The sequence below is a fragment of the Sarcophilus harrisii genome, chromosome 3, assembly GCF_902635505.1.
Source record: "Sarcophilus harrisii chromosome 3, mSarHar1.11, whole genome shotgun sequence".
Taxonomy (NCBI): domain Eukaryota; kingdom Metazoa; phylum Chordata; class Mammalia; order Dasyuromorphia; family Dasyuridae; genus Sarcophilus; species Sarcophilus harrisii.
Window position 1 is genome coordinate 179,368,700 of NC_045428.1, and position 19,806 is coordinate 179,388,505.

General features: G+C 31.4%; 1 protein-coding gene across 5 annotated transcripts in view; it reads right to left on the reverse strand.

Moving 5' to 3' along the window:
- The window catches only part of ROBO1 (roundabout guidance receptor 1), a 622,307-nt gene that overhangs the window by 165,128 nt on the left and 437,373 nt on the right, over positions 1-19,806 (reverse strand). For all 5 annotated transcript variants that reach the window (XM_031958836.1, XM_031958837.1, XM_031958839.1 and 2 more), the window contains exons 5-6: positions 7,196-7,334; positions 6,268-6,395 (exon numbers count right to left, since the gene is read on the reverse strand). In XM_031958836.1, coding sequence (XP_031814696.1) covers positions 6,268-6,395; positions 7,196-7,334 — 267 coding nt within the window. The remainder of the gene's footprint in view (positions 1-6,267; positions 6,396-7,195; positions 7,335-19,806) is intronic.

Genomic DNA, 19,806 nt, shown 5'->3' on the forward strand with positions numbered 1-19,806 from the left:
TTTGAATTCCTTTAAAACAGCTATCTTTCTTTAAGGCTCAGGTCCCTATTTCCCTCATTTTAAATACTCTCACCTAAAAAAGTATTTACTTATCTATTGTAAAGAGCTGAAACTCAGAAAAAAAAAAATATGCTTGAATAAGACAATCAAGCACTTAAAACTAATTATCTATTTGATGTGAGACAATGACGTTATTAGCATATGTTTGGATAAATGGCTCTTCTCACAGTTTGGTGCTTACTGAATGTTAAGTGTTAAGATAATCATAGACAAGGATCTGAGGGCCAGGTGAGAGAAGAGCCAAAAGGTCACTATGCTGCAGGACTAGGAGGAGAGAGCCTGGTGGCTCTGGACTTGAGAATCTAGGATTCTGCTTGGCTGTCTCTTTCACTTCTACCCCTAAAGACCAAGGACTTTAATTTATCCTGACTCTGTCTGACCCTAAAGCCCTCCAGAGAGCTAGCCTGTATTTCACAATCTATGCATAAGTTGTTCATTCCAGTAGAATGTAGGCTCTTTAAATGAAAGACAGGTCTTTGCCTTTGTATCTTATATCCTAAACTCTTAGCATAATCCCCCACATACTAGAGATGGGTAATAAATGGCTGGCTTAATTGAAATGAATTGTGAAATTAAACAAACTAACTAAAATTCTAGCTTTGATGTCTGGAACTTCAGTCCTCCTTGGCAAGTGTCCTCTTTTTTTTTTTTTTTTTTTTTATGTTAAACATGTGCAATTCTTCTATACATATTTCCACAATTATCATGCTACACAGTCAGATCAAAAAGTGAAAAAAATGAGACAGAAAACAAAAACGCAAGCAAACAACAACAAAAAAGGAGAAAATACTATGTTGGATACAAATGGTTCTCTCTATCACAAGACTATTGGAACTGGCCTGAATCATCACACTGTTGAAAAGAGCATATCCATCAGAACTGAAGATCACACAGTCTTGCTATTGTTGTATACAATGTTCTCATTTCTACTCACTTCACTTATTATCAGTTCACATAAGTCTCTCCAAGCCATTCTGAAATCATCCTGCTAATCATTTCCATAATATTCATATACCATAGTTTACATAGCTATTCTCCAACTGATAGGCATCCACTTAATTTCTGGTTTCTTGCCACTACAAAAAGAGCTGCTACAAACGTTTTTGCATATGTGAGCCCTTTTCCCTTTTTAATGATCTCTTTAAAATATAGGCCCAGTAGAAACATTGCTGGATCAAGTGTCTCAATTTTCCCACATTCCCTCCAACATTCATTAACTTTTCCTGTCATCTTAAGCCAATCTGAGAGGTGTGTAGTGGTACTATAGAGAGGTTTTAATTTGCATTTCTCAGATCAATAGTAATTTAGACCATTTTTTCATATGACTGGATATGATTTTAATTTCTTGAACTGAAAATTGTCTGTTCATATCCTCTGACCAATTTTCTATTGAAAAATGGCTTATATTGTTATAAATTAAAGTCAAATACATTTAAGAAATGAGGCCTTTATCAGAGGCCAGAGAAGTAAAAGAATTCTTCCCAGCTTTCTACTTTTCTTCTAATTTTGTCCGCATTTATTTTCTTTATACAAAAACTTTTAAACTTAATATAGTCATAATTATCTATTTTGGATTTCATAATATACTCTAATTCTTCTTTATGTACAAATTCCTTTCTTCTCTACAGATCTAAGAGATAGGCTATCTTGTGTTCTTCTAATTTGTTCAAGTATCACTTGTTATATCTAAATCATGAATCCATTTTGACTTTATTTTGGTATAAGGTATTAGGTGTTAGTCAATGCCTAGTTTCTGCCATACTAACTTCTAATTTTCCCAGCACTTTTTGTCAAATATTGAGTTCTTATTCCAGAAACTGGGGTCTTAGGTTTAACAAACATTAAATTAATATAATGTCTTGTGAACTATTGACTATTGTGTCTTATGAACCTAATCAATTCAACTCATCGACTACTTTTATTTCTTAACCAGTTAAATGGTTTTGATGACCACTGCTTTATAATAGAGCTTTAGGTCTGGTATAGCTAGACCACCTTAATTTACTTTTTTTTTTTTCATTAATTCCCTTGAAAATTTTCAACTTTTGCTCTTCCAGATGAACTTTGTTATTATTCTTTCTAGTTCTATAAAGTAATTTCTTGGTAGGTTAACTAGTATGGCACTGAATAAGTAGATTAGTTTAGATAGAAGTGTTATTTTTAGTATATTGTCTCAGCCTACTTATGCACACTTGATATTCTTCCAATTAATTAGATCTGACTTTGTGTGGAAAGTGTTTTGTAATTGTGTTCATATAGTTCTTGACTTTGAGTTTTGGCAACTAGACTCCCAAATATTTTATGTTATCTACAGTTATTTTAAATGGGATTCCTCTTTGTATCTCTTGCTGCTGAACTTTGTCGGAAATATAGAGAAATGCAAATGACTTAAGGGGATTTATTTTGTAACTTAAATTGCAAATTGTTTTTAGTAGTTTTTTAGTTAATTTTCTAGGATTCTTCAAGTTATACCATCATATGATCTACAAAGAGTGATAAATGGGTTTCTTCTTTGCTAAAGCCAACATTTCTAATAAAATAATGAATAGTAATGATGATAGTGGGCAACCTTGTTTCACCCCTAATCTTAGTAGGAATGCTTCTACTTTATCCCCATTACATATGATGCTTGCTGATGATTTTAAATAGACCTTGCTGATGATTTTAAATAGACATTACTGATCATGTTAAGGAAAACTCCATTTATACCTATACTCTCCAGGGGTTTTAATAGGAATGGGTGTTGGATTTTGTCCAGTGCTTTTTCTGTATCTATTGAGATAATCATATGATTTCTGTTAGTTTGGTTAGTGATGTAGTCAATTATGCTAACAGTTTTCCTAATATTGAACCAGCCCTGCATTCCTGCTATAAATCTTCCTGCATTATCCTGGTTGATAAATAAAATATTAGCATAGAGATTTTGGCATCAATATTCATTAAAGAAATTGGTCTATAATTTTCTTTTTTTGTTTTGACAAAATGTATTTTGTATTCCTTGCATGATCCTGTAAGAACTGCAAATATCAAGATGCACAAACAGAACTCACTGTCATTCCCTCTGTCATCTAAAGCCATTCCTCTTTCTTACATCCCAATTTCTGGCCACAAACAGTCTTTCAGTCACTCAGGTTAGGAAGACTAGGAAATATAGTATCCAATCTGCTGAGACATTTTATAGATTTTAGCTTGGTAATACCATTAACCTAATTAAAGATCTAACCCATTATAGCCAGGATTATTGAAAAACTTCTCATTGTTTCCCCTGCATCTAATTTCTCTCTTCTTTTCTACAAAGCTTCCAAAATGATAATATTAAAAATTACACCTAACTACTGTACCGAAGAAGTTTCTGCGATTAACTATTACTTCTAAGATAAAATACAAATACTATTTGACATTTAAAATCTTTTCAGTCAGAGCCTATTTTTTCATCTTCAAAGCTAATGATAATAATCATAGGATCTACATCACAGGACTGCTCTAAAGTTCAAATAAAGTAATGCATATAAATAAATTTGCAATTCTTAAAATAAGATATGGATGTCAATCATACTTATTATTTTAAAAACACCATTATTTCACTGGTGTGGCCCAATAAGATATCTTCTAATTGATGTCACTGATATCTCTAATATGTCCATCATAATCATTATTTTTAAAACACCTTGTTATTTCATTGGCCTAACCCAATAAGATATTCAACAATTATTCCAGTTTCTTGTTATAAAGAGAGTTGCCTAGGAGAATTAAGGTAAAGTATGGTTAAGCAACTTGTTCAGTGTTACTCAGTTATGTTAAAGGCTGAATATGAATTTTCCTAACTATCCATGATGTTTATTCTTATCATGTTTAATAAAAACCAGATGACTGAGAGAAGAATACTGAACTACACAAAATTAATTATAGCTGACTTTCTGGAAAAGTAGGTAATTAATATTATCATGAATCCTGGGAGGTATAAAATTATATAACATTTTAGATTTCCCAAAAGTCATTAAACTTTTGCTAGCATTCTACCTTTCAGACTTTTATATTTCTTCACTTTTTTTTTGTTATAGTCAATCCATATAGAGTACTTAAAAAAACACCTTTTTTTTTTTTTAAAAACATCTACAACTTACAATTATGTGCCTGAATCACCACTATAATATTAAAATCCAGCTAGCACAAATCTTATTAAATAAATGTCTGATGTTTATCTTTTCTTTTTCCCTTTTGTTTTTATGAGATTGAACAAAAAGAAAAGAAACTAATGACTAAAGAGAATGTAAGGAAATATTCTTTCTTCTTTTATTTAAATGTAAAAGCTCATAAGACTCTTAAAGAAAGTCCACAGTGGAAATATTTTCTTAAAAATCATCTTTTGTTCCCCACAATAGCCTTAGAAGACACAGTATATTCAGAACACTTGACAGCATCAAATGTTTCTAATATTAGACACATAGAAACAAGCCAAGTAATTAGTGGACAAGGCCCTTATATAGTGATGTTTTATAAAAATAAATGTTTGTCCATCAGTGCAATGCAATTAACCTACATTATCCCACCACACCCTACCCCAGAATTCTATGACAATGAGAGAAATAAACAGGAGGAACACCAGAATTAAAGGGGCAACAAGAAAGGATTTTCATAACATCATTTCCTGCCTAAGGGGAAAAGAGAAAAAAAAGGATTATCTGAATGATGAATATCTGGATTATGTCTACAAAGGCACTATAAAAAATGTGCATAAGCATGTAAATCACTTCAATGAATTTTGCTAAAATTTTTTACCATAGAAAGGAAAAAAAAAAAAAAAAAAAAAACAGCAGCAAAACCATGGTTCTATAGAAGTTCATCATTTATCAAAATGAAAACCAAATTAAAAGTTCTATTTATTTACTGAATAATGCAAAATCTGTGTTATCTGCGATGAATTAGCAGGAAAAATTCACTTTGGCAAGTAATTTCTTTACCTGTTAAAAATGTACTCATGAAATTCAAAGATACTCTGTGAAGGATTTATGGGGTAAAATGGGCAAGAATTTGGAGAGAATGGAGTATTACATTATTTCAATCTACATCTGTGGAGGAAAGTGCTTCATCAAAGAAATAATATTTCTATGGCATTTAAGTATGTAGTCCAAGTATGTAAATGTTACTGGAATTCTTATATTCCTCTCAGAATGCTATAGACTTTGCACAGAGTATATAGTTTAGTTGTGATGAATGCCATAAACATAATCACAAAAGGAAATTGAGTAAAATTTGACTAATACTGCAGTTTCTCCTATCTTGAGTGACCACCAACAGTCTTTAGAGGGATTCTAAAGTTAAAATTATTTTCATAAATATACTGGGATATATGAATTTAAAATATGGTTGATACATTGACCATATAATAGCCACATAAACAAAAAATCTTTATAGAGTCCTCAAAACTATTTGAAAGTATAATGGTTTGAAAACCATTTCACTACACAATTTTGCATCTGAAATCAGATGGCCTGAATTTAAAGTCTGCTACTTACTACCTTTATGATTAATCTCTCAGGTCTATAATTTTCTTATTTACAAAATGAAGGCATTGGAGGACATGGTATTTTAAACTTCTTGGTCACAGGACTAATTCATACTTATAAAAATTATGAAGGACATCCATCCTCCCCCAGAAAAGTTTTTATGTGGGTTATATCTACTTATATTTATCATGTTAGAATTAAAACAATTTAGTGTTATCATAAGAATAATTTTGACTTCATGAACTCCATGAAAGAGTCCCAGACATTACAGGGGTCCCTAAACCATATTTGGAGAACTGTTGAACAAGATGATAGCTTTACAGAGTATTCCAAATGTAATTTATATAATCTGATTGCAATATTTTGGTTATTCCTTTCATTTTCCAGAAATCACAGCTTTTCTTATATCTTGACCTTCAGGGACTGATTTTTTTTTAAAAAGAAAAAAAAAATCACTTTGCAATCAATGTTCTGGTGATTAGCCTTTTCAAACTTAGCAATGATGATCTTCAGATAAAACACATAAAAATCTGCATTGATGCCTACACTTGAAGGCTTCTGAACTTTCCAAAACCATCGAGGACTTGTGATTCCAGGGCTGTGGCCTTTAAAAAGGCAGAGAAAACCTTTCTGGCAAAGCAACAGAGAAAGAAATTTTTAAGTACTCATAAACAAAACAAAATAATATAAAACAACCTACCTTGAACTGTCAGAGTTGCAGATGCTTCAGCTTTCCCAACCATATTTTCTGCAATACATGTGTATGATCCCATATCTCCTGCCATTACTTTCCGGATTTTTAATGTATGATCATCTCGGATTTCATATCTTAGGTATATATTAAAAGAAGAAAAAAAAAGGTCAAGTAATTTGTTTTATATGTATAATCTGACTACTACTTGGTGAACAGTTTAGCTACCAATTTTACATTTCTCCAGATCTTCAGAATAATATTTCCAAGAATAATATAATATTTTTAAATGCTCATTTCTTATATAATAGGAACTCTTAATTATCTAAGTATGGGTATTAACAAACATTAGGAAAATTCATATCTGGCACCTATCTTTCTTTTTCTAAGCCTTTGACTTCATTCTTCAACATAGAGAATCTTTCCATTAGGAATGAAGCACTAATGAGAGAGAGACAGAGAAAGAGAGAAAGAGAGACAGAAAAGGAAGAGAAGGAAGGAAGGAAGGAAGGAAGGAAGGAAGGAAGGAAGGAAGGAAGAAATTTGTTACTTTGATCAATTATTTCTCTGACTCTAAAATAACTAAGTACAATAAGAAAGTCATATAAATTCACTTTGTTTCAGTCGAAAAAGTAAACCTTTTCTATTCTCAATTTTCCTTAGCTATCCATCACTCTTTAGCTGGAATCTCCTAGGCTCAAAAATTTGGCTTTTGTGACTTTTGTGAAGTTACTATATTACTAGGTAGTATCTTGATAACTCTTATAAAATGTAATTATAATAGCATTAAGAATCATGTAGCTATTATAATACAACTAAGCAGATAATACATATGAATATAATAATATAAATATAATATATATAACATATAAAATGTATTACATTATATAATATGTAACTAAAATATAATACAATACTGACTATGATGACATGATACCTGGATTTCGGAAGCTCTCCATCATCTTTTCTCCACCTTACTATGAGCACAGGGTCACCTCGGGCCTCACATTTAAATTCTGCACTATCATCCACTGTTACTGCCAAATTACTAGGTCTCTTCACAAATGATGGTCTCTCTAAAATTAAACATACAATGTTTAATAAAAAAAAGTTGAATGGCATTGAAACAAAGTTAAACATTCATTTGTAATAAATCTTATGATTTAAAATATTCTACTAAAATGAATATAGATTGTGGTACATAGAATATGATTAAAAATATACCAGTGAACTGATTAAGATTTAATAATGGTGCTATTTTCTAGAATTTCCTGGGTAGACAACATCTGTGCTTTCTACCTATACTCTTCCCCTATCCCCTCTGCAACAAGAAAATGATTCATCTTTCCTATGATACTATGTAATCCAAACAATCTCAATTTCAATGTTATGGTGATGTTTCCAGTCAATTGTTCAACTTGTTTTTTTTTCCCCCATTAAGCAAAATACTCAACATTGGTGGGCAATTTATTGTTATTCACAACACCATTCCCTTTAGAGCTCTTTTAAATATAATGTACCTAAATCTATAATTTTTTAGTATTAAAAACTGCTAGTTTTATGAAATCCTAATTGTAAATCTGCAGCAATATCTAAATAGGTTTTGTTTCTTTGTTTCTTTCCTATTTGCAATATTTTCTCCCTATCCTAGGAGTCTTGAAACTTTGCTATGACATTCTTATAAGATTTCTTCCTGGAATTTCTCTCCCATGGTAGTAAATGGTAGCTTCCCTCCTACCCCCATTTTGACTTTATCTTATTGTCCTAGAATGTTGGGAGTAATTTTCCTTAATAATTTCTTGTTATATTGAATCAAGATTCTTTTTTTGCTCATAACTTTCAGATAGTCCAACAATTCTTATAATGTCTCCGGAAAACATGTTCTCCAGATCAGATGTTTTTTGTAATGAGATATTTATTTTTTAGTTTTATTAGTTATTATTCAATTCCTCTTTCCCACTCTCAGTTTTCAAGGACTCATTTTCTTACTTAACATTTTGGATGTATTTTCCTAATTGATTAACTTCTTTTCATAACTTCCTTAGATTTTTTTCCCCTAATTTTTCCATGATCTCTCATTTCATTTTTGAATTCCTCTTTAATTTATTCTAAGAGCTCTTTTTTAGATCTCTGCCTACTTGACAAAATGGGACAAAAGTGTTTGTTTTTTTAAAAACTTATTAACCTATCTTCTTCTGAATATAAACCCAGATCATCTTTCATAGCATAGTAACTATCAATATGGTCTAGTTATTTTTCTTTTATTTACTCACTTTTTATTTTATTACAATAATTTATTATCATAATTGGTTTTTAATAATAAATAATAATAAATAAATTTTGAGTACTGATGTCCCATACAAAAGTTTTTTTTTTTTTAATCACATTATTTTATTAATAGATGCAGAAAAAGGTTTGGATAAAGTACCACACTCATAGATAAAATTTCTTATTTTCTTTCAATTCACCTTTAATTAATTTTAAAAATTAGCTTAAACTATTAGGAAGCATTATTTGTAAAGGGGATAAGCTAGAAGCCTTCCCACTAAAATCAGACATGAAACAAGGATACCCACTGTCACAAATATTATTCAACATTATTTTGAAAACCCTCGCAATAACAATAAGAGAAAGGGAAAATAGAAGAAAAGGATTCAGAGTACCTAATAAAGAAATAAATCTATCATTTTTTTTTTTTAAAAAACATGCTCATAGAGATGGAAAATCCCAAAACTCAATTTAAAAGTTAGTAGAAACAAGAATTTTAGGAAAGTAGTAGGATATAAAGTAAACCCACAATAAACCATGAGCATTCCTATATATCACAGCAAGATGACAGAAGAGATGCCTTCTGAGAAATAACTTTTAACACTATAAAACACCTGGGATTCACAATGCTGTCAAAAAAAACCTAGTTCTTATATAAACAAAATTATAAAATAAGTTTTTCATATAAATAAAATCAGATTTAAATTAGTGAATAAATATTAATTATTCATGGATGGAAACAACAAATGCAATAAAATGGCAATTTTACCTAAACTAATTAATGTATTCAATGTCATGTCAGTCTAATTAAATTGGTAAATAGTTACTTTACTGAATTAGAAAAAAAATTTGAAAATTCACATGAAAGAACAAAAAAAAAGTCAAAAATAACAAAATAACTAATGAAAAAATGTAAAGGCAGAAGGTTTAGTAGTATCAAATCTGTAGTACAATATCAATATTATCAAAACTATCTGCTACTGTCTAAGAAATTCAAAGGTAGATAAACTGAACATTTAGATGATTATAAATACAATTTACAGCAGCAAATAAATATAGTAACTTTGTATTTGGCAAATGTAAAGACTTAAGATTTTGCAATAATAATTATTTGGTAGAAATTGGTGGAAAATTGAAAAGCAGTATGGCAGCAATTGAGCATACACCAACACCTTGCATCTTTTATTAAGAAACATTTAAAATAGATACATGATATAGCCATAAAAGGAGACACACTACAAAAAAAAATTGGAAGAACATGGAATAAATTACCTATCAGACACATGGAAAGGTGATAAAAAAAGTGATATATAGCACCAAAAGGTATAAAAGGATTATTTCAATCACATTGAAGTAAAAAGAATTTCCACAAATTTTTAAAAATGTAGCCAAGAGCAAAAGGAAAGAACATTTAGGGGGGAAATTCATAGACATTTTCTTAGATAAAAGCTTCATAACAGAAACATACAAAGAATTTTTTAAAATATACAAAAATAGCCATTCCACAATTGAAACACGGAAAAAGCATATGAACAAGCAGTTTTTAGAAAATAAGTCATTATGAAAAGAAATTCTAAATCATTCTTAATTGGGGAAATGCAAATCATAACAAACTTGAGATAACATTTTACCCTAACAAATTGACTAAAATAATAGGGGAGAAAGTGACAAATTTTGAAGGTGATGTGGAAAATTGAAGCACTAAGTTGTTATTGGGATAATTGTTAATTGCTCCACTCATTCTGATGAACAATCTGGAATTATACATAAAGAGTTATTAAAAATGCCCATATGCTTTAACTCAGTAATAAAACTATTAGGCTTCTATCCAAAAATGACTAGGGGAAAAAGGAAAAGAACCTACATGTTATGAAATATTTCTAGCTGCACTCTTTGTGATGGCAAAGAACTAGAAATTGCAGGAATGCCACTCAAGGAGTAGCTAAAGAAATTGTGGTATACAATTTTGATGAAATACTAATGTGCTGCTCTAAGAAATGATGAGCTTGAAAATCTTAGAAAAACAAGAGTAGACTTGCAAGAAATAATGAAGACAAAATGTGCAAAACCAGAGAATGTTGAATATATTAACAGCAATATAGTTTTAAGAATAACTGGGCAAATAAACCATTTTAACTATTATAAATACCTAGATTAACTACAAAGAATATATGAAGGTAGTTGCTGTTGTTTGTCCTTCTCTCTCAAAGAGAACCATGGGATTAGGGAGATGATGCCTTGACATGCAAGTAAACTGGATTTGAATAACAAAAGATTGTGCAAAGTCACCTCCATCACTTTCTCCTATAAAATCGTCTAGATCCAGTGGCAAGATATAACGATCCTCAAAGGTCTCTGGATCTAGCAGAAATGATTGATATTGACATTTAATCTGAATCAATCAGGACCCAAATAAAGACCAAATGGAGCTTTGCTGAGTACCTATTGCTGACCAATTAGAGAACATGAGGGAAAACATAATCTGAACTAAGAGAAAGAATTGATAAACATAAATATGTATAGAAAGAAAGAATTCAAGTATAATGCAATCAGAGTAATTCAAGATTTTCCAGCTTCTATATTAAAAGACTGGAGGGCTTCGAATATTATGTTCCAGAGAAAAATGGAGCTAGTATTGCAACCAAGAATCACCTACCCAACAAAAATGAGTATAACCTACATGGAAAATTTGATTTTTAAATACAGGACTCTGAAGAAGCATGAGAAGGTAATTAAGAAAATGATAACAAAGAGACTTAAAAAGGTTTACCAGTTTACATTCCTAAATCGGGGGAAAAAACTTGTAACTCATTCTAACATTATCATTATTTTGGCAGGTAAAAGCAGTGTATATAGACAGAGGGCACGGGTCTATATATGATGAAATTAAGGGGTGAAAAAGGAAGGCACTGAGAGAGAGGGAAAGGGAGAAGTGAAATGGTATCTGACACACAAGAAAAGGCAATTGTGAAATCCGCAGGGCAGAGAATTTACAGGAGGAAACAGACCAGAAAAGATGTGTTTCAATCTGAAATGGGAAAGATGCAGCCTAACACAAATAACTGAACACAAACACCAAGCACAGACAGCACAGAACCCTGGGACATTGCTGATTCCTCCAACATTGCAAACTCCATGAGGCAAAGAATCTCCACTGGCAAGAATCTACAGCAGTGTTGGCCATTCTTCTATGGTTACTAGTCAGTACATCAGCAGAGAAGTTATAAAACATCCAACATCAGCACAAAAGATCAACAGTGAACCTCACCAGAATCTCACACCCACTCATTATCAGGAGTGAATCATCACTAACCTAAAGCAGTTGTGGTCAATTGGAAAACCTCTTTCACCTTAAAAGCTGATCTTATTTTACCCCCCCCCCCCCAAAAAAAAAAAGAGTGAAAAAGTATAGAGGCCTCTAACAACTGACAACTTTTACAGTGAAAGACAACAGATTTCAAACCCTGAGGAAACTAAAGGCAGGTTGTATCCAGAGGAAGCAGCAAAATGGTATATAACCTGGACCCCATCACACAAGACTCTACTAGAAGAAATTTAAAAGTATCTGAAAAGAGCTAGAAGAAAAATGGGGAAAGAAAATGAAAGCTTTGCAAGAGGGTTTGGAAAAGAACACAAAATAGATTTAATGAAATGGAAAAAGCATATAACTCATTAAAAACAGATTTGATAAGATGAAAAAAGAAAGCAACTCCCACAAAAACAATTTGTGAAATAGAAAAAGAAAATAATTTCTTAAAAAACAAGATTTGTGAAATGGAAAAATGAAAATAATTCTTTAAAAAACAGAATTTCTGAAATGGAAAAAAAAAATTGCATCCACCAAAACAACTCTTTTAAAACGTAAACTAGACAAATATAAAAAGAAGTATAAAAAGTAAATGAAGAAAATAACGCATTAAAATTTAGAACTGAACAAATGAAAATGAATGACTCAACAAGACAAAAAGAATCAATCAAGCAAAACTAGAAAAAAAAGTAAAGTAATTAATTGGGAAAACAACCTGGAAAATAGATCTAGAAGAGACAATCTAAGGATTATTGGACTCCTTGAAATACACAATTAAAAAAAAAAAAAAAAAAAGCACAGACACTATCTTTCAGGAAATCTTCAAAGAGAACTACCAAGATATCATAGATATGGAAGGTAATCTGACCACTGAAAGAATTCTCCAAACTCCTCCTTAAAGAGACTCCAAAATTAAAACACCAAGGAATATATTGGCTAAATTTGAGAGCTGTCAGACCAAGGAAAAATTATTACAAGCACCCAGAAAGAAACAATGCAAAGCCCAAGAAGACATAATAAGGATTACGGAGGACCAAATGGCTTCCACTATAAGGAAGGAAGATCTTGGAATGCAGCCAAGAATACATTATCCAGCTAAACTGAGCATTTTTTTTTTCAGGGAAGAAGATGGACATTCAAAGAAACCGGTGAATTCAATGTATTTTTGGTGAAAAGACCAGAGCTAAACAAAAAAACTGACCTCCAAATATAGAAGTCAAGAAAAGCATAAAAAGATAAAAAGAAAAAAAAAGAAAAATTCTTGAGAACTATATTCATGTTATGGGATATAAATTGAGAATACATGTATAATCTGATTTTACTGTTATATAAAAGAAACGAGAGAGGGAAAGGGGAATTCTACCAGAAAAAAAGGGGGAAAGTGAAGATAAAATGAGAGAAATTAAATCTCAAAAAGAGGCAAAGAAAACATATTACAATTGAGGGAAAAAACAAAGGATGACGAATACCGTGTGAATCTTATGCTCATCAGATTTGGCCCAAAGAAAGAATATTATATATTTGGTTTTAACAAGAACCGTCTCTCATTTATAGAAAAGTAGGAGGGGAAATGGGAAAAGGGAAGGGATAAGCTAAATAGAAGGGAAAAGAGAAACAGCAGGGGAAAGGTATATGAAAGGGGAAGGGTCTTTAAAGGTGGAAGACTGCTTGATACAAGTAGTGCTCAGAAATAAAAAACTGGTTAGGAGGGAAAGGGGAAAAGGAAAAAGAAAAGTATAATTTGGGGTTAACAAGATGGCAGGAAATACAGAATTATTACTTTTAACTGTAAATGTGAATGGGGTGAATTCTCCCAAAAAATCTAAGCAGGTAAGAAATAAGCCAGAATACTACAATATGGTTTTTTTCCAAGAAACACATTTAAAGCAGAGTGATATATATAAAGTAAAGGTAAAAGGCTGGAGTACAATCTATTATGTTTCAGGTGAAATAAAAAAAAAAAAGCAGAGATATCCATCCTCATCTCAGATCAAGCAGAAGGAAAAAGTGATCTAATTAAAAGAAATAAGGAAGGAAACTGTATCTTGCTAAAGGGTATCATAGATAATGAAGCAATCAATATTGAACATATATGCACCAAGTGGTATAACACATAATTTCGTAAAAGAGAAGTTAAGAGAGTTGCAAAAAGAAATAGACATAATTAAGACAACTCTAAGATACCACTACACACCTGTCAAGATTGGCTAGAATGACAGGAAAAGATAATTCGGAATGTTGGAGGGGATATGGGAAAACAGGGACACTGAGACATTGTTGGTGGAATTGTGAATACATCCAGTAATTCTGGAGAGGAATTTGGAACTATGCTCAAAAAATTATCAAACTCTGCATACCCTTTGATCCAGCAGTGTTACTATTGGGCTTATATCCCAAAGAGATTTTAAAGAAGGGAAAAAGACTTGTATGTGCAAGAATGTTTGTGGCAACCCTCTTTATAGTTTCCAGAAAGTGGAAACTGAGCCAACAACTGGAGAATGGCTGAATAAATTGTGATATATGAATATCATGGAATATTATTGTTCTGTAAGAAACAGCCAACAGGATGATTTCAGAAATTCCTGGAGAGACTTATATGAACTGATATTGAGTGAAATGAACAAGACCATGAGATCATTATATACTTGAACAACAGTACTATACTATAAGATGATCAATTCTGATGGACGTGGCCATCTTCTGCAATGAGATAAACCAAATCAGTTCCAATAGAAGTGTAATGAATTGAAGTAGCTATACCCAGTGAAAGAACTCTGGGAGATGACTATGAACCACTACATAGAATTCCCAATCCCTCTATTTTTATCTGCCTGCATTTTTAATTTCCTTCACAGGCTGATAGTATGCTATTTCAATGTCCGATTCTTTTTGTACAACAAAATAACTGTTTGGACATGTATACTTATATTGTATTTCATTTATACTTTAACATATTTAACATGTAATGGTAAACCTGCCATCTGGGGGAGAGGGTGGGAGGAGGGGAAAAATTGGAACAAAAGGTTTGGCAATTGTCAGCGCTGTAAAGTCACCCATGCATATACTTGTAAATAAAAAGCTATAATTAAAAAAAAATTTTTTAAATAAATAAAATAAAAATACCATTTTAATAATTCCCCTTCCCAAAAAATTAAGGAAAGAAATAGACAGCAAAACTATAATAGTGAGAGATCTCGAACTTGCTCTCTTATAACTAGATAAATGAAACCACAAAATAAATAAGAAAGAAATTAAAGAGGTAAATAAAATACTAGAAAAACTTGATATGACAGATCTTTGGAGAAAATTCTCCCTAATGAATATTGATGCAAAAATCTTAAAATATTGGCAAAGAGATTACAAATAATCATCCCAAGGATAATATACAACAACCTAATAGGATTTATACCAGGAATGCAGGGCTGGCTTAATATTGGGAAAATTATTAGCATATTTGACTATATCAATAATTAAATTAACAAAAACCATACAATTATCTCAATAGATGCAGGAAAAGCATTTAATAAAACCAACACCCAATCCTATTAAAAACACTAGAGATATAGGAATAAATGGATTTTTCTTTAAAGTAGTCAGTAGTATCTATTTAAAACCATCAGCAAGCATCATATTTAATGAGGATAAACTAGAACTATTCCCAGTAAGATCAGTGGCAAAACAACATTGCCCACTATCACCATTGCTGTTCTATATTGTATTAGAAATGCTAGACTTGACAATAAAAAAAGAAAAAGAGATTAAAGGAATTAGAGTAGGTAATTAGGAAACCAAATTATCACTCTTTACAGGTGATATGATGGTATACTTAGAGAACCCAAGAGAATCAATTAAAAAGCTACAAGAAGTAATCCATAACTTTAGCAAAGTTTCTAGATACAAAATAAATGCACATTAATGATCAGCATTCTTATACATCACTAACAAAATCCAACAGCAAGAGATAAAAAGAGAAATCATTTAAAATAAATGTTGATAATATAAAACATTTAAGAATTTTTCTGCCAATGAAAGGTCAGGAACTATATAAGCAAAACTACAAAACACTTTCCACACATACAAAGTCAGATTTAAGCAACTGGAAAAATACCAAGTGCTTGTGGATAGGTCGAGCAAATATAATAAAGATGATAATACTCCCTAAACTAACTATATATTTAGGGCTATACCAATCAAATTCCCAAGGAACTATTTTATTGAACTAGGAAAAATAACAACCAAATTCATCTGGAAGAACAAAAGGTCAAGAAATTCAAAGGAAATAATGAAGAGAAATTTGATCAGTTGAATGCCTTAGAGAAATCTTTACTATTTCTTAAAACAGCAAAGCTATTCAAATACCTGTCTTTGTTTTACCTTTTCCTGTCAATTTATACAGGTATTTGCTTCGAGGCAATTTATTAATATTAATAAATCACATATACTCTGCTACAGGGTGATCGTATAACACTAACCAGTTCATAGTAAAGCATTATTAATAGAAATAAATAATGGAAACTTCTTTGAAGAGGAAAAAAGGCATATTATTAATGCAGTATCATAAATAACAATGTGTAACTAGTTTTTATGTAATATCTCACTTACCATACTTTTACAGAAAAATATTAAATTAATAAAATGAAATAACAAATGAAATGTTTATCTTTTTGGATTAAAAATTTCAAGAAAGAATATACTTGGAATTTTCTACACTGTTAGTTTCATATATGTAATATTTCAACTGGAGATAAATTAAATTAATAAAACTGCCATTAGTATAGGAAGTTATATGATTTGAGAATAAGGAAATTCATATGGATGAACCTCCCAGATAGATGAAACTTACTCCTTTAGAGGTTAACATATTTATTTTAACCACCTATTCTTAGACATTATTAATAACAGAAGGATCAAACTCAAATCGAAATAGATCTTGCGGGGGTGCATATTGAAATGAGGATACGTGAAATGAGTATTATCTATGTTGAATTCTATTGGTATTTATTTAGTTAAACAATGTTCAATTATGTTTTTATCTACTTCAGTAGAGTTTGACACCTCTGATCTACTGTGTAATATTACCTACTTTCTTGAATTTGTAAATAAAGATACACATTTTCTTGATATCCCATTAGGCTGCATAGAACAATAAGTAGCAATCGGAACTGTATCAGGAAGACACAACTTTGACTACTTTCTCAAACACTTGCTAACTCTATGGATTTGGGCAAATCATTTAACATCTCTGAGATCCAGTTTCTTCTTCTACAAAATGCAAACAACTGAAAGACCTCAGAGAATTACTCTGAGCGTCAAATTTTGTCTCAGGAAAATCATTTTACCATCAAGCATTAAATAAGTCCAGATTATTATTGTTATTCTTAGCAACATCAATTATATTGTATCCTAATGGGATGTCATAACCTATATGAAGTGGTTGTTAACAAAAATCCCCTCAGGCCCATCATTATATCAGGTGTCACATCTCTTTTATACCAACACCTGTTTCTAATAGCTTCTTTTTTTTTTTTTTAACTTTTTATTGGCAGAGCCCATGCTAGAGTAATTTTTTACAACATTATCCCTTGCACTCACTTCTGTTCTAATTTTTCCCCTCCCTTCCTCCACCCCTCCCCCAGATGGCAAGCAGTCCTATACATGTTAAATAGGTTACAGTAGATCTCAGATACAATATATGTGTGCAGAACCGAACAGTTTTCTTGTTGCTTGGGGAGAAATGGATTTAGAAGGTATAAATAACCTGGGGGAAAAATGCAAGCAATTTACATTCATTTCCTAATGTTCTTTCGTTAGGTGTAGCTACTTCTGTCCATCCATGATCAATTAGTTAGATCTTCTCTGTGTCGAAGAAATCCACTTCCATCAGAATAAATCCTCATACAGTATCGTTGTTGAGGTATATAATGATCTCCTGGTTCTGCTCATTTCACTCAGCATGAGTGCATGTAAGTCTCCCCAATCCTCTCTATATTCATTCTGCTGGTCGTTTCTTAAAGAACAATAATATTCCATAACATTCATATACCACAATTTACTCAACCATTCTCCAATTGATGGGTATCCATACAATTTCCAGCTTCTAGACACTACAAACAGAACTGCCACAAACATTTTGACACATACAGGTCCCTTTCCCTTTTTTAGTATCTCTTTGGGATATAAGAACAGTAGAAACACTGGTGGATCAAAGGTTTTGCACAGTTTGATAACTTTTTGAGCACAGTCTCCAGAATGGCTAGATGTATTCATAATTCCACCAACAATGTATCAGTGTCCCTGTTTTCCCACGTCCCCTCCAACATTCTGAGTTATCTTCCCCTGTCATTCTAGCCAATCTGATAGATGTGTAGTGGTATCTTAGAGTTGTCTTAATTTGCATTTCTCTCATCAATAGTGATTTGGAACACTCTTTCATATGAGTGGTAATACTTTCAATTTCATCATCTGAAAATTGTCTATTCATATCCTTTGACCATTTATCAATTGGAGAATAGCTTGACTTCTTATAAATTAGAGTCAATTCTCTAAATATTTTGGAAATGAAGCCTTTATCAGAACCTTTGACTGTAAAAATGTTTTCCAAGTTTAGTGTTTCCCTTCTAATCTTGCCTACATTAGTATTATTTGTACAAAAATTTTTCAATTTGATATAATCAAATTTTTTTATTCTGTAGTCAATAGTAATCTCTAATTCTTCTTTGGTCATAAATTGCTTCCTCTTCCACAGCTCTGAGAGGTAAACTATCCTATGCTCTTCCAATTTATTTATAATCTCATTCTTTATGTCTAGGTCATGAACCCATTTTGACCTTATTTTCGTGTACGGTGTTAAGTGTGGATAAATGCCTAGTTTCTCCCATACTAATTTACAATTTTCCCAGGAATTTTTCTCAAATAATACATTCTTATCCCAAAAACAGGGGTCTTTAGGTTTGGCAAACACTAGATAATTAAATTTATTGGCTGTTATGTCCTTTGAATCTAACCTTTTCGATTGATCAACTAGTTTATTTCTTAGCCAATATCAGATGGTTTTAGTAAACACTACTTTATAATATAATTTTAGATCTGGTACAGCTAGGCCACCTTCATTTGATTTTTTTTTTCATTAATTCCCTTGAAATTCGTGACCTTTTGTTTGTCCATATGAACTTTGTTGTTATTTTTTTCTAGGTCATCAAAATAGTTTTTTGGGAGTCTGATTGGTATAGTGCTAAATAAATAGATAAGTTTAGGTAGTATTGTCATCTTTATTATATTTGCTCATCCAATCCAAGAGCATTTAATATTTTTCCAATTTGTTAGATCAGACTTAATTTTTGTGGAAAGTGTTTTGTAGTTTTGCTCATAAAGTTTCTGATTTTCCCTTGGCAGATAGATTCCTAAATATTTTATACAATCAGTAGTTACTTTAAATGGAATTTCTCTTTGTCACTCTGTTTGGTTTTGTTAGTGCTATATAAGAATGCTGATGACTTATGTGGGTTTATTTTGTATCCAGCAACTTTGCTAAAGGTGTGGATTGTTTCTAATAACTTTTTAGTAGAATCGCTGGGGTTCTCTAAGTATACCATCATATCATCAGTAAAGGGTGATAATTTGGTTTCCTCATTGCCTATTATTATTCCTTTAATCTCCTTCTCAACTCTTATTGCCAAAGCTAGCATTTCTAATACAATATTAAATAGTAACGGTGATAGTGGGCAACCTTGTTTTACTCCTGATCTTATTGGGAATGGTTGCAGTTTGTCCCCATTATATATAATGCTTACTGCTGGTTTTAAATAGATGCCACTGATTATTTTAAGGAAAAATCCATTTATTCCTATACTCTCAAATGTTTCTAATAGGAATGGATGTTGGATTTTATCAAATGCTTTTTCTGCATCTATTGAGATGATCATATGCTTTTTGTTACTTTGTTTATTAATGTGGCCAATTATACTGATAGTTTT